This window comes from Cherax quadricarinatus, chromosome 3 (assembly GCF_038502225.1).
Source record: "Cherax quadricarinatus isolate ZL_2023a chromosome 3, ASM3850222v1, whole genome shotgun sequence".
Classification (NCBI taxonomy): Eukaryota; Metazoa; Arthropoda; class Malacostraca; order Decapoda; family Parastacidae; genus Cherax; species Cherax quadricarinatus.
Window position 1 is genome coordinate 10,219,295 of NC_091294.1, and position 17,341 is coordinate 10,236,635.

The following is a 17,341-nucleotide window of genomic DNA, read 5'->3' on the forward strand; positions in this document are numbered from 1 at the left end:
ACACAGTCAGTAGGTTCACATGTACACAGTCAGTAGGTTGACATGTACACAGGCAGTAGGTTCACATGTACACAGTCAGTAGGTTGACATGTACACAGTCAGTAGGTTCACATGTACACAGTCAGTAGGTTCACATGTACACAGTCACTAGATTCACATGTACACAGTCGGTAGGTTCACATGTACACAGTCAGTAGGTTCACATGTACACAGTCAGTAGGTTCACATGTACCCTCTAGTCTTAACTGCGTTAGATCACACGAAGTATAACTACGCCAACAGCTTCCCAAGGAAGCAGCGTGACGGGATATTAAGTCAGTTTTACTTTACAATGATATTGACTTAAGAAAACCAACCCCAATTCTTTAATATGAAAGTATTACATGAAAAAAATAATTGAAAAGAAAATTGTTTCCTCTGAGAAGCAGCAAAAAATAATATGAGTATAAAAAAGAAGGCAGAAACCTGCCTAAGAAAAATAATTGCTGGATTCCCTGTAAAAAAGTCAAATGAAACAAGAAAATTAAGAAAATGTTACAAATAACAATAAGAATATTCACATCAGATGGAAGAAATTTTAAAGACAACTGAAACTTTCTTTAAGGGAAACCCAGAATACAGGGTGTTTCAAGAAGATGGACCTGATTTGAATATATGCTGCTTTGAAATTGGATCTATCTTCCTGAAACACCCTGTACTTGCTCAAGTATGGAAAATCTAAACTAAAAAGTCACCTTCCAATTTCGTTCTCCTTATTTGCAGCAGCTACACACACGGACGACCATAGAGAAATTAATGAAATTCTTAACAAAAATAATAATAATGATAATAATACAAATCCATGTTTAGCACTGCAATTGAAAAACCTCGGCACGTAGGAGCACGTAGGTACCTGGGTGTTACACGACTGTTGTGGGTCGCATTCTGGGGGACAAGATTTACCTAGGTTTCCCGAAATGATCTGCTTAACCAGGGGTTTTCTATATAATTTGCAAGTGATATTAGCTATGTCTGTAATAGCTGAATAATTACCTTGTAGATATAATGATTAATAATAATAATAATAATAATAATAATAATAATAATAATAATAATAATAATAATAATAATAATAAAAGTACGGTGTGATAATAAAAAAAAAAAATAATAATAATAATAATAATAATAATAATAATAATAATAATAATAATAATAAATGTATATTTTTTAAAGCTATGAGAAAAATCGTTAGAATATATTCACCATTATCTCTATTATAACTTTCCATGTACATTATGGCAATGGAAATAGGCTTAAATGTTTCCCACCATATATTTCCCACGGGTTTTTGGAGCGCGACTCGAGCCTCACGCTGCAGCAGGAAGAGACACAAATCCTGTAGGCTTCGAAAATAAAATTGACAACATTCCACAGAGCTTGACAAGGAAGCCCAGTTCATGAAGGAACAGAAAATACCACCACTCGCTGGGGTGCCCAGACGACTTCAGGAAAACCGAGCTTACACACACCAGATGCTGGAGATATTAAAAAAAAAATTGGACATAGTAACTCAATTTCTCAAAAGGTGGAGCTGGCCGATGGTGCTATATATTAAGGCGGGTCGGTAAAGTTGCGGGCCGTGGTCAGGAATAGCCTGGCTGATCAGACGGTCATGGGTCTCAGGCCAAGCAGCACAAGTCGCAACACACGTCGCAACACTTCGATCTATCAGTCTTTGCTGTTTGTCAGTCTGCTTGCCTACCTGTTGCCAGCTCTCTGTCCATTGTTTACTAACAAAACTGTCTTGTAAATAATCCAAAACTTCCACAGCGTCTGCACTAATATTAACCCCTCTGCTGATAAAATATATTATTATTATTATTATCATTATTATTATTATTATTATTATTATTATTATCATTATTATTATTATTATTATTAATTATTTATTAATATTAATTATTTATTATTTATTTTTTTATTTTCTATTGTTATTTGTTGTTATTTTTATTATTTAACTCTAACAACAATAATTCTTAATTAAGTGATTAAGTTGACCTTAACCTCATTATAGTTTCATTGTAGCAGATACAATTACACACATTTGTTGCATTATTAAAAGCAATTACAGCAAGGCAGAAATTTTATTTATAGAACGTGTGCACAGCGCTGATATAGAGGCTATGTAACCTTAATATAACTTCTTCAACAACATTTTGCTCACTGACGAAACGTTGTATGAATGGAGGTTTCTTCTTTTTTTTAATGGCTTACCATCACTTGTCATTTTAAATGTTAGCTTGTTAAAATGTGTTAGTTTACCCTCATTTAATTACCAAACCTTATTTACCTTAACAGAGGCTGAGGTGAGGAGAGGTGAAGATCTTGTGTGTCCTCACTGAGGACCAGCGAACAGCTGAAGAGAAGAAGTACAACAGGCAGAAAGAACATCAACAGGAAGACAAGAAGACCAACGATCAGAATACAGGAAGAACACGGACAAGGAAAAAAAGAGAAAATAAGGATCAACACGGATAAGGGAAGAGGAAAACAATGTCGTGAAAAGTGATAGTTAATTAAATGACAAGGAAAGGGGGAAAAAGATGAAAACAATGAAGGAATTACTACAAACAAAACGAAAGGAAGAACACCAAGAGGACCACAGAATAACTTCATAACAGCTTGGACACGACTTGTTAACAGTTTAAAGCAGCAGAGATATGAAAACAGCGAAGAAGTCAATTAAACAACTACAAACACACTGTAAACGATACAAATTTGTGAATTGTTAAATTAGAAATTGTGTAAACAAAGGCAACTGAACGACATACAAAATATTTTTTCTCAAAATATGTAAAGCCATTTGCGACTATTTGCCAACAGGAAAGGGGTCGTGGTAGGTCGTGGAAAGAGAACGTGTCTTTGAAAGAGAACAGGTCGTGGAAAAAAAGGGACATATGTCGTGTCTGGTAGGAGATATATATTAGGTGGTGGAAAGAAAACAGGAATTATCAGGTCGTATCAAATAAAAAAAAAAACATGAAGTTGATTTCACTTCAATTAGATGAACTGAAACAGGTGTTACGTTCAAGACAGTGGAAGACTCCAACTATGTTAGGCCAACCTAGGCCATCTGTGCATAAAATCAAATCAAGCAATTTATTGACATGCTGTGCGGGTCACTGGGACAAATAGCGAGGTTAGGAAACTCCCGCAGGCGAGAAGCGACGAAATGTAGGGTTTAACTGGGCAATTTAAGAGTGAGTTAAAGTGATTCTATACCACCAGGAGGTTGAATAAGGTCTAAGAATAGATTAAGATCAAATGGTACCCATCTAGCTCACCTGGAGGGGAAATAAGGACAAACAATTTTCCTTTAGGATCCTGTACTTGGAGGTAGTATAACTTCTTTTACTCAACGTAGGACATCTTAGGTCACCTGGGTGTGGGATGAAGTTAAGTGCGGTCAACTGTGGTCACTTGAGAGTGGCATAAAGCCAATTGTTCCACTTCGGTCGCCTGAGGAGTGGGATGAAGGTGAATGCGGGACACTTTGGTCACCCGGACTTCGAATGTTGACCACGTAGCCCCGCTGAAGGTGAATTAAAGTGGTCAGTTACACGTGAGATCTCAGAACTTGGGAAGTGACACGGGTGAAACTCGTCTCTGTTTCTTCGTTACGTGTCGGGTCGGTGAGTGTCTAGCTTGTCACTGCGACGTCTCGGTCTCCGTGACAGAAACCAAACACAGACTGGTAACTGTTATATTGCTGCTTCAGTCGCTCCTCACTCACTTGTACTAATATATTGTTATACCTTTTACAGTACACGAAGAAAACTATAACTTACTTATGTTTACACACACACACACACACACACACACACACACACACACACACACACACACACACACACACACACACACACACACACACACACACACACAAGAGGAGGAGTCTTTTTAAACTGCTAGTCATGGTGCCCTTCACACATGGAGCTGAAAATCACAAAAGTCTCCATACCTGCCAACTTAAATATTAAGCCTGGCATAGCTCATGAAACCTCCCGCTACCTTCTGTGTTTTTAATTATATGGTAATTTTTAAACTTCAGACTTTTAAAATTTTAAGTGGTTTAAACAAAAAAGGTATTAATTTTTTTTTTTTTTTGCACCTTTGTAATTCTGCATGTGATTTCTTATATTGTGGTTCTGAACATGAAAATAGAAAGCCTCGAAACGTTGTCAAAATTAGATTTGTTTGCCATATCGTTGGTTACATATATATACAGTAGACAGTCGTTTAACATGGGTTTGTTTGACACGTTTTGGTTATAGCACTAGTGAAGAATTGCGGCATATTTTTGTATAACACTTCGTAATATTAAGTTAACACGGTTCAGTTGACGGGAGGGGATATTTTTTTTTTCCAGCGCGTCGCCCGCGGGACACACACTGCTTGGCTGTGGGTTAGGTCACTGTGTCATCGGGGTGACCTACAACCACCCCAACCACCTCAGCCACCCTCAGCCACCCTCAGCCACCCCAACCACCCCAACCACCTCAGCCACCCCAACCACCCCAACCACCTCAGCCACCCCAACCACCCCAACCACCTCAGCCACCCCAACACTTGTCCCTGTCTTCGGTTCATACGTGTGTAGTACGTACCATCCTCTGCTAGGAGTTTATATATTTTAATTGCCATATCTTAAATCTTCCAAGCAATGATGGCACCCAGTAGGCATACAAGTGCTGCTGAAAGTGGCAAAAAAAGGTTTAAGTCTTAGAATTAGCGAAGAAAGTAGAGATATTAGACAAGATATAGCCTCTGGCCTAAAGCGTCACTTTGTGCACATAGAAACAATGAGGTAAATATGAGTTTGTGTAATGACTGACTTGCTGACTGACTGACTGACTGACTGATTTACTGACTTGACTGACTTACTGACTTGACTGACTGACTTGATTGATTTACTGACTGATTTACTGACGTACTTGACTAACTGACTGACTGACAAACTGACTGATTTACTGACTGATTGACTGACTTACTTGACTGATTTACTGACATGAATGACATACTGACCTGACTGCCTGATTTACTGACTTGACTGACTGACCGACTTACTGACTGATTGATTTGACTGATTTACTAACTTAACTGACTTATTGACCTGACTGATTTAATGACTGACTGAATGACTGAATGACTTACTGACTGACGGACGACTGATTTACTTACTTGACTGACTTACTGACTTGAATGACTGACTGACTTGACTGATTTATTGACTTAAAGTTAGACTTTTTCACTGAAGACCACCCTGAAAAAGTGTCTAGAGCAGCTGATGACTTACTGTCAGTTGTATAATGTACTGCAGGGTAAAATAGAACAGAAATTCATTACAGAATTTATGCACACTCCAGTACAACCATCAACTTCAGTACCAGACCCTCTACCATCCACCTCAGCCCAGTAGGGCCACAACATAACTCTCCACTTTCCACAATCATCCACAAACACCAGCACCCACAATATTATTTCGGTTGCATTTGTAATCTTAAGTACTAAAAACAACATAATACATCACGACAATGAACAATAATTAAATATTCATTTTTATTTTTGTAAGACGGCTATTTCAGAAACGTGTTAAACGACGGTCTAATATATATATATACATATATATAAGATACGTGGTATTAGCAACTGTACCAGAACATTTCCCTGGTCTCTTTCCTTTAGTTTCAGCTGGATATAGCAAGGAATCAATGCTCCTGTTTGGAGAGCGTGAAATCACATCATTAGGGGTTGTCCAGCAAGGTGCGAAATGGTGCGAGAGGATCTCTCGCACCATTTCTCTTCTGTATAGCGGTTAGGGAAATCACAGTCAGACTGACCAGTGAGCTGAACATATGGCTCCTCGATGATGGTAGGAACACAGATCCATTGAGATCAAACCTACCAGGAGCAGCAGTCATTGCTCCCATATATATCGTCTTGCTTGGAGCACATCTGGAAAGCAATGCCATTGACACAATTCTTGGGAAGAAACTCGAAGTGTTGACAAGAATGGAACAACGAATAGGCAATCTTGACACCCACGAAGCCTTTTGCCTTCTCACAAAGTGTTTGAGTCTGCCCGGGTTGGCATATTTCCTAAGATGTGCACCTTCATATGATAACCCTATACTGCACGAATATGACAGTATCTTGAGGCAGATTTTTATAAAAAAGTACTTAACCTTACTCTAGAAGATGGGCAGTGGAACCAAGCTACACTTCCAGTCAGACTAGGAGGCACTGGTGTCCGCAAGTCATCATAGATTGCGTTACCTGCTTTCCTGTCCTCATGCATTGCATCCAGAGGGCTTGTAGCAGCGATTCTCCCTGAACATCTTAGGGACAAGATTGGAGTCTAGGACCAGACGTTCATTGACGGAGTCATGATCTGGGATAATCTAACTGGCTCTGAAACTAGATCTCCCCCACCCCAACAACTACAAACAGTCGCACTGGGATGGCCCAGTAGTGGAGGACATGACATCAGCAATAAATACTTCAGAGCAAGTCGGGGAAGGATAGAGCCCGCCTCCTAGCAGTGAGAGCTCCTCATGCACGGGACTTTCTGTTTGCAGTTCCCAACCCCAGCCTTGCCACACGCCTCGACCCACAGACCGTCTGCATTAGTGTTGCCCATCGACTTGCCTCCTTATTCTCGCCGAACACAGGTGTATTTGTGGCAGTGAAGCAGCAGACAGATTCGGGCACCATGGTCTTTTGTGTCATAAATCCAAGGGAAAGATTGCAAGACATGAGGACGTTAATAACATTATCATGAGGAGCCTCACAACAGCTGGATGCCCAGCAGTAAGGGAGCCACCCCAACTATGCAGATCTGATGGCAGCCAAAAGCGTCCAGATGGTATCACTCTTCAAGCCTGGACAGACGGCAAGCAGGAAGTGTGGGACTACACATGTGCATCTACCTTGGCTGATACCTATCTGCAATGCACCAAGGAGGAAGGAGGAACAGCTGCCAGCTTCAGGGATACCCAAAAGTCCACAAAATACGGAGAACTTGCCCATCATTACATGTTTGTTCTCGTAGGCTCGGAAACCCTTGGCTCATGGGAAAAGAGTGCATCTAAGTTCCTTAAAGAGCTGGGCAAAAAACTCATCAGGGTAACTAGGGATCCCAAGGCAGCTAGTTTTCTGTTCCAGCGATCTGTGCTGCTGTTAAGAAGGGTAATGCCTGCTGTATTTTGGGCATATGCCCCAGCTCTGAGGAGCTGGATGAGATTTTCACATTATAATCAGCGACAAACACGTAAAAATATGTACTAGACATGTATCTCTCACACCTCATGTACTGTATATGCCATCTTTATATCAACAATGTATCTCATAAATTTTTTGTACCGCATTATGTAATATATATATATATATATATATATATATATATATATATATATATATATATATATATATATATATATATATATATATATATATATATATATATATATATATATATATATATATATACATACTCTAAGGGTAACCATGGACGGTGACATCTACGCTACTCTGAGACCTCTCTCTCTGCTGTAGTTGCTCCCTTGTAACAATACACAGCTCCTGGTGACGCACTGAGAAGTGTAAAAGTACTTGAGCTAAAGATTATATATATATATATATATATATATATATATATATATATATATATATATATATATATATATATATATATATCTATATATATATATATATATATATATATATATATATATATATATATATATATATATATATATAATCTGTCGTAGGCAGATTGGGACAGTAATCCCAACATGTGGATAGTCTGTTAGGTAAGACACATATGCATATATATATATATATATATATATATATATATATATATATATATATATATATATATATATATATATATATATATATATATATATATATATATATATATATATATATATATGCAAAACAACCACTCTGAAAGATAGAGAAATTCCAAGCGCTTTCGTGACTACTCACATTATCAAGGAACTATGAAAGTAAAGCATCCAAGGAAGGTATATAAGGGGTCTGGCCAACACCTCACTATCAGATCCCACAACGGTTAAACACCGGCCCAACTGGACAGGTCCTTTGCACAACCCACCAACAAACTATTCTACCCAAGAAAATTTTTAAAATTATTATTTTTCCAGTGTATTATTAAATTCTTCCCAAATTCTATTAATTATAAATGGATCTAATTTATATAAACCAAAGGAAATATTCATATTATTGTCAAAACTGCTTTTTATGAAACAAGATTCAATTATATTCCTGTCGACCATGGACTTGCTTGATACTACTTTCTCAACTTTTTGAAAATCAATAGGATGGTTAAAATCTCTTACATGAATAAATAGAGCATTGGAATCTTGTCCAGTTCTAATGCTTTATTTATGTTGTTTTAATCTTAGTTCAAGATTTTTACCAGTTTGACCGTAATAAACTTTATCGCAAATTTTACAAGGAATCTTATAGACACATCCATCAGCATTTTGGGGGGAATTCTTTGTCAAAAGTTTTTTTTACTGTATCAAGATTTTTGAATACAACTTTAATATTAAAAGTCTTAAGAAGAGAAGGCATATCAACCAAGTTTTCATAGAAAGGGAGAACCAACATATTTTTAGTTGAATAAGGCTGGTTGTCCCTTTTTGGATTGTAAAAAGTATTTCTAGCAACTTTAAAAGATTTATCAATTACATTTCTTGGGTATTTTAAATCATTACCTATTTCATAAATTTTGGATATTTCCTCATCTATGAACTCAGGACTACAAATTCGTAAAGCTCTCAAAAACATTGATGAGAAAACAGACAGTTTGACTCTATCTTGATGCGAAGAATAATAGTGGACATAGGAACAGCTATTTGTCTCAAAAAATTCCATGTATAGGTTACTAAGAACAGGTGAAAGAGGATTTCCCATTGCCATACCAAACTTCTGAGTGTAAAACTTATCATTAAATACAAATTTTGCATCAACAATGCAAAGTTTAATAAGTTTAATGATAGTAGGAACTGGCAATGGTAAATCATAGTTAACGAGTTCTTCAGATATGATTTATCATTGCCAGTTCCTACTATCATTAACCTTATTAAACTTTGCATTGTTGATGCAAAATTTGTATTTAATGATAAGTTTTACACTCAGAAGTTTGGTATGGCAATGGGAAATCCTCTTTCACCTGTTCTTAGTAACCTATACATGGAATTTTTTGAAACAAGATTGCTTAACACAATCCTCCCTAATAGAGCTAAATGGTTCAGATAAGTTGATGATATTTTGTGTCTTATGCCCAGAAATGTAGATATACATCATTTCCTTGGAAAATTAAATAGCTTAGCCCATTCTATAAACTTTACTGTTGAGTTTGAAGAAAATAACTCATTGCCTTTTCTAGATGTTTTAATTATTAAGGGTAATAATGAATTCAAATTTAAAATTTACAGAAAACCTACAAATAACTGTTCCTATGTCCACTATTATTCTTCGCATCAAGATAGAGTCAAACTGTCTGTTTTCTCATCAATGTTTTTGAGAGCTTTACGAATTTGTAGTCCTGAGTTCATAGATGAGGAAATATCCAAAATTTATGAAATAGGTAATGATTTAAAATACCCAAGAAATGTAATTGATAAATCTTTTAAAGTTGCTAGAAATACTTTTTACAATCCAAAAAGGGACAACCAGCCTTATTCAACTAAAAATATGTTGGTTCTCCCTTACCATGAAAACTTGGTTGATATGCCTTCTCTTCTTAAGACTTTTAATATTAAAGTTGTATTCAAAAATCTTGATACAGTAAAAAAAACTTTTGATAAAGAATTCCCCCCAAAATGCTGATGGATGTGTCTATAAGATTCCTTGTAAAATTTGCGATAAAGTTTATTTCGGTCAAACTGGTAAAAATCTCGAACTAAGATTAAAACAACATAAATATAGCATTAGAACTGGACAAGATTCCAATGCTCTATTTATTCATGTAAGAGATTTTAACCATCCTATTGATTTTCAAAAAGTTGAGAAAGTAGTATCAAGCAAGTCCATGGTCGACAGGAATATAATTGAATCTTGTTTCATAAAAAGCAGTTTTGACAATAATATGAATATTTCCTTTGGTTTATATAAATTAGATCCATTCATAATTAATAGAATTTGGGAAGAATTTAATAATACACTGGAAAAATAATAATTTTAAAAATTTTCTTTTGTAGAATAGTTTGTTGGTGGGTTGTGCAAAGGACCTGTCCAGTTGGGCCGGCGCGCGTCAGGTGTTTAACCGTTGTGGGATCTGATAGTGAGGTGTTGGCCAGACCCCTTATATACCTTCCTTGGATGCTTTACTTTCATAGTTCCTTGATAATGTGAGTAGTCACGAAAGCGCTTGGAATTTCTCTATTCTTTCAGAGTGGTTGTTTTGCATATTCTGAAATCACCTGTTGACTGTGATTTTATTGCATATATATATATATATATATATATATATATATATATATATATATATATATATATATATATATATATATATATATATATATATATATATATATATATATATATATATATATTATATATATATGTATGATATATGCAATAAGATCACAGTAAACATATATATATATATATATATATATATATATATATATATATATATATATATATATATATATATATATATATATATATAGTGCATATTGAGGGAGAGAGGCACCTCTTGTTTTTTTTAGCCAGTAAGGATATTAGAGAGTAGTGTGTCGTGTGCTGCTACTAACACACTGTAAACACTTTTTGCTTTATTAGCCCAGAATTATCAAGGAACAAAAACAAGAAAAAAACGAGCTTTCATAAACTTTATAAACACGTGTACAAGAGGTGAAATCTATTGCGCTACTTTTTCAAATTGTTTTCAAAATGTGTTTCTCTCATGAACACCTAATATGTTTATGTAATGATTGCCAAACAAGCAACATTTTCTTAAAATATATTTTTTCATGTAGATTCATATATATATATATATATATATATATATATATATATATATATATATATATATATATATATATATATATATATATATATATATATATATATATATTTAGTTGAATTAGCATGTTATACATTTTTATTTTCAATTTGCATCACATCCAACTTAGCGACCTAATTTAAGTAAAATAGGTCCGTCCTCCCCATCCAATCAGTAGACACTTTCACTTTACTTAACAATATTTAGTATTAATGAAATACGTTTATTACGAATGGATTTAACTTATTTTCACTGTTTTAACAGATATGAATATAGGCAAATGTGTTTTGGCTCATTTAATTAGGATTAAAGCCTTTCGACTACACCACCTGTCTAGAATACTCTAAAGTCTCTATAGGAGAACACTCAGTTCGTGTACACAGATACACACCTCGTTGTACATGTGTCCTTGTGTGCGTGTTTATCAAAGGATTATTGTTGATAAGCCAGTTTCAATATATATATATATATATATATATATATATATATATATATATATATATATATATATATATATATATATATATATATATATATATATATATATATATATATATATATATATATATATATATATATATGCAAAGAATCGTAGACAGGCGATCTTAACAATGCAAGACAAACCACGGGGGTTGGAATATTTAGCTAAAGCACTTTCACACTTCTCAGTGCGTCATCAGGTGGTATGCAATGTTGCAAGGCAGCAACTGCATGATTGAGGGAAAAAAAATTCACATAACGCAGCACGGGTTGACACCAGCTGCAGTCTTTCTGAATGTATGGTAACAGCCTGTGTGCCACCCACCCTACGACCCTCCCCGTCCACCCCTCCCCCCCACCAACAACAACATGGGGCAGGAGACGGCCTATGGTTTTTCAGCAGTCAAGGAATTGGAAATCAGAAAATACAACAGCCAGCCCCAAGCTTCTTCTTGTCACCTAGAACAGGTCAAGTAACTTGAGAAAATAAGAACTTATTTGTATTTTATCCACTGTGAAACACATTTTCTCAAGTCACATGATCTGTTCTATGTGACAAGAAGAAGCTTGGGGCTGGCTGTTGTATTTTTTAATTTTCTATTCCTTGACTGCTGAGAACCCAGAGTCCGTCTCCTACCCCATGTGGACGGGGAGGACGGGAAGGGTTGTAGGGTGAGTGACACACAGACAGTTACATTCAGAGAGACTGTGGCTGGTGTCAACTCGCGCTGCGCTACTCTGTGAAAAATCTTCCCCTCAATTTTTCAGTTGCTGCCTTGTAACATAACTCCTGATGACGCACTCAGAAGTGTGAAAATACTTGAGCTGAAGATTTCCACCCTCCGTGGCTTGTCTTGTATATATATGTCGTGCCAAATAGGTAATCCTTGCGATTTTGGCTCTTCTTGCCGAATAAGGCAAGCGAAAACTTGTGTATGCAACAATTTCGCAAAAATCATTCTGAAAATATATTTCATTTTGTTTGTTAATTATTAAATTATTGTAAACTTATCTAAAATATATTTAGTTGGATTAGGCTAAATTAAATTGCGCTTGTTATAATGAGGTTAGGTAAGTTTTCTAAGATTCTTTTAGTAAGAAATTATTAACTTTCACATTAACATAAATGAAAAAAATACATCTTTAAACGTATAAGAGAATATTTTAGAAATTGCTTAATTTTAAATGAGGTCTTGATAATTGACAAGTTTTACCTGTTCGGCACATGTATACACACACACACACACACACACACACACACACACACACACACACACACACACACACACACACACACACACACACACACACACACACACACACACACACACACACACACACACACACACATAATAAACACACCCTAAGTCAGCAGATAGTGGAGTCAACAAGACTGGAGAACACACTCGACCATATTTTCACAAATAATGAGGACCTGGTAAGAAACATAACAATATCAAAAACAATTAATTCTGTTCACAATCTAATCGAAGTCCAGACTTACATGCACACGAGTCCTGACCAGTAACATGCACACAGCTATAACGGTACCTTTACAAAATTCAACTTCAACAACATCAACTGGGATCAGGTAAAGTATGCCCTAAATGCAACATGCTGGGAAAATATCTTAAATTACATGGACCCTAACCAGTGCCTTGAAAAGATCAACCTCCTGGTAGGTGAAGTATGTTCACGGCATATTACCCAAAGGAAAAAGAAGAAAAGAAGTAAACTGGAGAGACGCTCCCTCTACAGGAGAAAGAGAAGAATAACTGAGCTCCTCAAGAATGCCAGATTATCTGAAACACGGGAGGAAGTGCTAACCAGGGAAGTGGAAAATATTGAGCTAAAGTTAAAGGAATCACACAGGATCCAGGAGAGACAAGAGGAACAAAAAGCTATTAGTGAAACTGAAAGAAATTCGAAATATTTCTTTTCTTATGCCAAAAAAAGGCAAAAACCACTTCTAGTATAGGGCCCCTGCTCAGACAAGATGGATCCTACACAGATGACAACAAAGAAATGAGTGAGATATTGAAATCTCAATATGACTGTGTTCAGCGAGCCACTAATCAGTCTAAAGATAGAAAATCCAATTTTTTTTTATGAATGAGCCTCAAAACCCTGCCAATGTATGCCAAATTTCTGACATAACCCTAAGTTCACTAGACTTTGAAAAAACATGTCCATGCACTCAGCCCCAGGCCCAGACTCGTCGAACTCTGTGTTCATTACGAACTGCAAGAAATCCCTCTAACGGGCCCTAAGTATGCTATAGAGAAGGAGCATAGACACAGGTGAGATACCACAGTTACTAAAAGCAGCGGATATAGCCCCACTCCATAAAGGTGGCAGCCAAGCAGTTCTAGGAAGCAGGATAGCAAACCACTTGGACTCAAAAAAATTGTACAATCCAGGGCAACATGGTTTCAGAGCAGGTCGCTCTTGCCTCTCGCAACTATTGGACCACTATGATATGGTCTTAGATGCACTGAAAAACAAACAAAATGCAGATGTAGTATAACAGATTCTGGAAAAGACTTAGACAAGTGCGACCATGGTGTAATAGTACACAAAATGCGTGCCAAAGGGATAACTGGCAAAGTAAGCAGATGGATCTTCAACTTTCTAACCAATCGAACAAGAAGAGTAGTGGTAAACAGAGTGAAATCGGAAGCTGCAATAGTGAAAAGCTCTGTTCCACAAGGCACAGTACTCGCCACTATCCTGTTCCTCGTTCTCATATCAGACATAGACAGAGATGTCTATGTCTGACGATACTAAGATCTACACGAGTGCCATCCATTGAGGACACGGCAAATCCCCAAGAAAATATAAACCAAGCTTTCCAATGGGCAACGGAGAACAATATGATGTTCAATGAAGACAAATTCCAACTACTCCGTTATGGAAAACTAAGAACATAAGAAAGAAGGAACACTGCAACAGGCCTACTGACCCATGCGGAGCAGGTCCATTCCCCCCCCGGATTAGTCCAATCACCCACCCAGTCTGGTCACCTCCACTCAAGAAAGGAGTACGGCACCAGACCCAGCAGCACAAGCTAGTCAGGTTCAACTCACACCCACCCACACTCACTCATGCATTTATCTAACCTATTTTTAAAACTACACAACGTTTTAGCCTCAATAACTGTACTCGGGAGTTTGCTCCACTCATCCACAACTCTATTACCAAACCAATGCTTTCCTATATCCTTCCTGAATCTGAATTTTTCCAACTTGAAACCATTGCTGCGAGTTCTGTCTTGGCTGGAAATTTTCAGCACGCTATTTACATCCCCTTTATTTATTCCTGTTTTCCATTTATACACCTCGATCATATCCCCCCTAATTCTACACCTTTCGAGAGAGTGCAGATTCAGGGCCCTCAGTCTATCCTCATAGGGAAGATTTCTGATACATGGGATCATCTTTGTCATCCTCCTCTCTACGTTTTCCAGAGCATTTATATCCATTCTGTAATACGGTGACCAGAACTGAGCAGCATAGTCTAAATGAGGCCTAACCAAGGATATATAGAGTTGAAGAACAACCTGAGAACTTCTGTTATTTATACTTCTAGATATGAAGCCAAGAATTCTGTTAGCTTTATTGCGAACACTAATGCACTGTTGTCTTGGTTTTAAATTACTGCTAACCAGAACTAAATCCTTTTCACAATCAGTAGTATTAAGATCCACATTATTTAGTTTATATGTGGCATGGTTATTGTCCTGTCCGACATTTAGAACTTTGCATTTGTCTATATTAAACTGCATCTGCCACTTCTCCGACCATTGCATCAGTCTATTCAAATCATCCTGGAGTGCTCTAGTGTCCTCATTAGAATGAATTAGACGGCCTATTTTGGTGTCATCAGCAAATTTGCTTATGTCGCTATTTATTCCCTCATCTATGTCGTTTATGTAAATTGTGAACAACAACGGGCCCAACACTGACCCCTGAGAAACACCGCTTGCGGCTTGCCCCCATTCTGATTTCTCCCCATTTATGCTGCCTATTTGTCAGCCATGCCTCTACCCAGGAAAAAATTTCTCCTATTCCGTGTGCCTTAAGTTTCCTCAATAGTCTTTGATGTGGAACTCTATCGAAAGCCTTACTGAAGTCCATATACACAATATCATATTCATTACCATGATCTACCTCCTCAAACACCTTAGTGAAAAATGTTAGTAAATTCGTAAGACAGGAACGCCCCTTTGTAAAACCGTGTTGAGATTCATTAATCAATCTGTGCCTATCAAGATGGCTAAGAATTGATTCGGCAATTGATTCCATAAATTTTCCCACTATGGAGGTAAGGCTTATTGGTCTATAGTTCGAAGCCAAGGACCTGTCACCTGCCTTGTAAATAGGTATTACATTTGCCATTTTCCACTTATCAGGTACTATGCCAGTTTGTAGTGATATGTTAAAGAGATTAGCCAAATGTATGCTAAGTTCCTCTTTACATTCCTTTAACACCCTTGCAAACAGTTCATCAGGGCCTTGGGATTTGTTAGGTTTTAGTTTATCTATTTGTCTGAGGACCATGTCACTAGTTACTGCAATCGTGCATAGTTTATTATCGTCCTGTTCTACATAATCTATTATTTCAGGAATATCACTAGTATTTTCCTGGGTGAAAACTGAGAGGAAGTAGGTATTGAAAATTTCACACATATCCTTATCACTGTCAGTGGTCTGACCAGAGTTACTCTTAAGTGGGCCAATCTTGTCCCTAATCTTACTTCTGTATACCTGAAAGAACCCTTTTGGGTTAGTCTTTGAATCCCTTGCGACCTTAGCCTCATAATCCCTTTTTGCTTTTCTTATTCCTTTCTTTATTTCTCTATTTAATTGAATAAGTTGATTTCTTAACTGCCCATCCCCTCTTTTGATACGCCTCTATATGCCTCTCTTTTGACCAATGAGATGTTTTAATCTATTGTTCATCCATTTGGGATCATTTTTGTTAGATCTAATTTCCCTACTCGGAACAAAAGTTGTCTGGGCAGCTAGAGCTATGCTCTGAAAAACGTCATATTGGCAACCAAGATCACCTACCTGACCAATAATAATAATAGCTAGAACTGAGTATACTATAAACTCTAACCAAACAATAGAGCGGAAAAGTAATGTGAAGGAGCTGGGTGTGATAATGTCCTAAGATTTCGCCTTCAAAAACCACAACAATGCCACTATCACATCTGCGAGAAAACTGATAGGATGGATAATGAGAGCATTCAAGACAAGAGATGCTAAGCCAGTGATGATCCTTTTTAAATCACTTGTTCTCTCTAGGCTGGAATACTGCTGTACATTAACATTCCCATTCAAGGCAGGTGAAACTGCAGATCTAGAGAATGTAGAGAGAACCTTTACTGCACGTACAAGTTCCATCAAACACCTTAACTACTGGGAACACCTGGAAACACTCGACTTGTACTCACTGGAAGACAGGCGAGAGATATAATCTATACCCGGAAGATTCTGGAGGAACTGGTCCCTAACCTGCATACAGAAATCACTCCCTACGAAAGCAAAAGACTGGACAGGCGATGCAACATACCCCCAGTGAAAAGTAGGGGTGCCACTTGTATACTAAGAGGAAACTTAGTAAGTGTCAGGGGCCCAAGACTGTTCAACAGCCTCCCACCAACCATAAGCGGCATTACCAATAGACCCCTGGTTGTCTTCAAGAGGGAGCTGGACAGATACCTAATGTCAGTACCGGATCAACCGGGCTGCGGTTCGTACGTTGGACTGCATGCGG

The 17,341-nt window shown here is 37.0% G+C and overlaps 1 protein-coding gene across 2 annotated transcripts in view; it reads left to right on the top strand.

The window, feature by feature from the left end:
• Window positions 1–3,025, top strand: part of LOC128705555 (spondin-1-like) — a 277,648-nt gene extending 274,623 nt beyond the window's left edge. Inside the window, exon 16 of one of the 2 annotated variants that reach the window (XM_070090127.1) lies at window positions 2,338–3,025. In XM_070090127.1, the coding sequence (XP_069946228.1) occupies window positions 2,338–2,344 (7 nt within the window). In that variant the 3' untranslated portion in view covers window positions 2,345–3,025. The remainder of the gene's footprint in view (window positions 1–2,337) is intronic. The other variant, XM_070090121.1, reaches the window with a different exon arrangement.
• The last annotated feature ends 14,316 nt before the right edge of the window (window positions 3,026–17,341 follow it).